This window comes from Rutidosis leptorrhynchoides, chromosome 11 (genome assembly GCF_046630445.1).
Source record: "Rutidosis leptorrhynchoides isolate AG116_Rl617_1_P2 chromosome 11, CSIRO_AGI_Rlap_v1, whole genome shotgun sequence".
NCBI lineage: Eukaryota > Viridiplantae > Streptophyta > Magnoliopsida > Asterales > Asteraceae > Rutidosis > Rutidosis leptorrhynchoides.
The window spans coordinates 39319851-39322785 of NC_092343.1; the positions used below are offsets into that span (position 1 = coordinate 39319851).

General features: G+C 37.6%; 1 protein-coding gene across 1 annotated transcript; it reads left to right on the forward strand.

Annotated features, from left to right (window-relative positions):
* Positions 1–924: 924 nt before the first annotated feature.
* LOC139874475 (uncharacterized) lies at positions 925–2269 on the forward strand. The gene is made up of 2 exons (XM_071861903.1): positions 925–958; positions 1767–2269. Exons 1-2 carry the CDS (start codon positions 925–927, stop codon positions 2267–2269), a joined length of 537 nt encoding a protein of 178 aa, XP_071718004.1.
* Positions 2270–2935: the final 666 nt, after the last annotated feature.

Genomic DNA, 2935 nt, shown 5'->3' on the forward strand with positions numbered 1-2935 from the left:
CTAACTTAAAAATAAACCTTTTTAAAGAGTTTGAAATTAAAGATTTGGGCAGACTCAAATACTTCTTGGGGATTGAAGTATTACGATCCCAATAGGGAAAATTTATCTGTCAAAAGAAATATATTCTTGATCTTCCTGCAGAAACAGGGATGATTGATTGTAAACCAGCTAAAACTCCAATGATTCCAAATCAAAAGCTATTTATGGAAGATGATGCTGAACTAACCGATAAAGGGCAATACCAAAGGATAGTGGAAAAACTCATCTATCTTGCTCACACTCGACCAGATATAGCACATGCAGTCGGAGTTGTAAGCCAATTTATGCATCAACCACAGGTTCATTATTTAGAAGCCGCAATGAGGATCATCCGATATCTAAAGAAGACACCAGGTCATGGAGTTGTATTAAAAAAGAATAGGCACCTTGAAGCACAAATTTATACAGACGCAAGTTGGGCTGGAGAAGAAGGAGATAGATTGTCAACGTCAGGTTTCTTCACAATAGTTGAAGGAAACTTAGTTGCGTGGAAAAGTAAAAAACAAAAGGTTGTGTCCTTATCAAGTGCTGAGTCAGAATTTAGAGGGATCGCAAAAGGAGTGGTGGAAGCATTATGGATTCGGAAACTCTTGACAGAAATAGGTTTCCCTCCAAAAGACGTTATTCAAATCTTATGCGACAATGAAGCAGCCATTTCCATTTCAGAAAATCTGGTTCAACACGAGCGAACGAAACACGTTGAAATTGATCGACATTTCATCAAGGAGAAGATAGATAGATAAATCATTTCTCTTCCGTCTATAAGATCAGAAGACCAGCTAGCCGACATTCTTACCAAATCAGTCAACAGAAGACTCTTCAGCGAAGTTCTAAACAAGTTGAACATTGAAAACCCCACTATTCAACTTGAGGGGGAGTATTAGAATGCAAAAACAAGATAGTCAACTTACCTTTTATGGTAAGTTAACTTTGGGATCAGAAGATAGAGAGTCTTCATCATTTCCTCAAATGAAAGATCACAAGACTTCAGTACAAGCCAAACTCAACGGATACAACAAGTGTCATAGGACAGCATCTTTCCTTTTATATAAGAGTGGTTCCAAAATATATAATGGATCCTAACTCAAAATAGAAGTAGCTGTTATAGTGTATATAGTCACACTTGACTATTGTGTAAAAAAAAACCAATTCAATTTGTATCTAATTACCAATAATCAATACAAAGATCAGTTTATTATCATCAAATTATCAAATTAACAACAGACAAATATATTCACCTATTAGCACACGTATATTATTGTATATTATTAGACCATGTATTAGTCAAATAGTCAATTGTAATTGTAACAGAATATGTAATATCAGATGTATAGTTTAGATACAGGAGATATACACATGTGAATATAGACTCCTGAAATAGCTGATAGTTTATTAGATAAGAGTCTTCTAGTCCACTGACTGATTTGTATAAATAGGTGCATTAAGAATCAATAAAGGCATCAAATATTTCATCTACTTACATGGTATCAGACTGATATTGATCCTTTTCTTCATCATCTCTTCTTATCTACATCGTAAGCTTCTTCAATCACCCATGGCCAATCAATCAAAACTCCCTACTCCTCAACCCATCAATCACATCATCCACTCTGTCCCAATCAAACTAGAAATCGAAACAAGCCAATATAACTCATGGGCTGAATTATTTAAAATTCACTGCAGAGCTCATGATTTGATTGACCATCTTTCTTATAACTAAATCTCAGAAGTTACTGATTCTGCCGGTTCTTCTAAAGCTCCTGAAATCACCTCAGAACTCTGGAGCTGTCAAGATGCCATTGTTTTACAATGGATTTATGCAACCATCTCCAAAGATTTGCTCAATACGATTCTTGAAACTGACACAACGGCCAAGAAAACTTGGGATCGTCTTAAAAGTATTTTCCACGATAATCAAGGCTCTCGTACGGTTGCTCTTGAACAGAAATTCACAAACCTCAAACTTGCTAATTTTACAAACGTCTCAAGCTATTGTCAAGAGGTCAAGATGTTGGCCAATCAAATGAAAAATGTCGGACTTGATGTCACAGATCAGCGAATGGTTCTGCAAATGGTGGCCGAATTAGGTGATAGTTATGAAACAATTGGTACTTACATCTCACAATCAGAGAAACTTCCCAAATTTTATGAAGCAAGGTCGAAACTGATTCTTGAAGAAACCTGTAAAAACCGCAACTTACGCCCGAAATTCTATCCGAAAGTGCACTGAATACCACAACTGGCTCTCGCAATTCACCTCGTACAAATGATGGTGACACTCGGAATGGCAATTTTCAGGTTAATCGGAACAGGGATGGTCGATCTGGTGGATGTGGTGGAAGGTCAAACTATCGGGGCAGAGGACGAGGGTATCCACAGAACCCGTATTTTTATTCTCCCGGATCCAGAACAACTTGGGATCCAAACTGGGACTATCAACACACTTGGGCTAATACACCACCATGCCCCTATCCAACATCAGGTTAGACTCACCCTCCACCCAGCCCAGCAAATAATTCTCCTAGACTCCTAGGCCCACGACCGAACAACAATCACGTGGGCTCTACTGCTGCTACGTCCAATTTTGCCCCAACAACAATTGATAGTGCTTTTCAAGCCATGGCGTTAAATCCACCAGAAGAAAATTGGTACCTCGACACGGGAGCGTCTTCACACATGACAGGTAATCGGGGTATGGTCTCTTCTTATGTTAATACGAACGTGCCTAAACAAATAATTATTGGGAATGGTAATAGACTTCCAATTCATGGTCTTGGCTATACAAAACTTCCCACATTACATAAACCACTATACCTTAACTCTATACTTTATTCACCAAAACTTATTACCAATTTAATATCTGTAAGACTCTTATCAAAAGATAATAATATTTCTA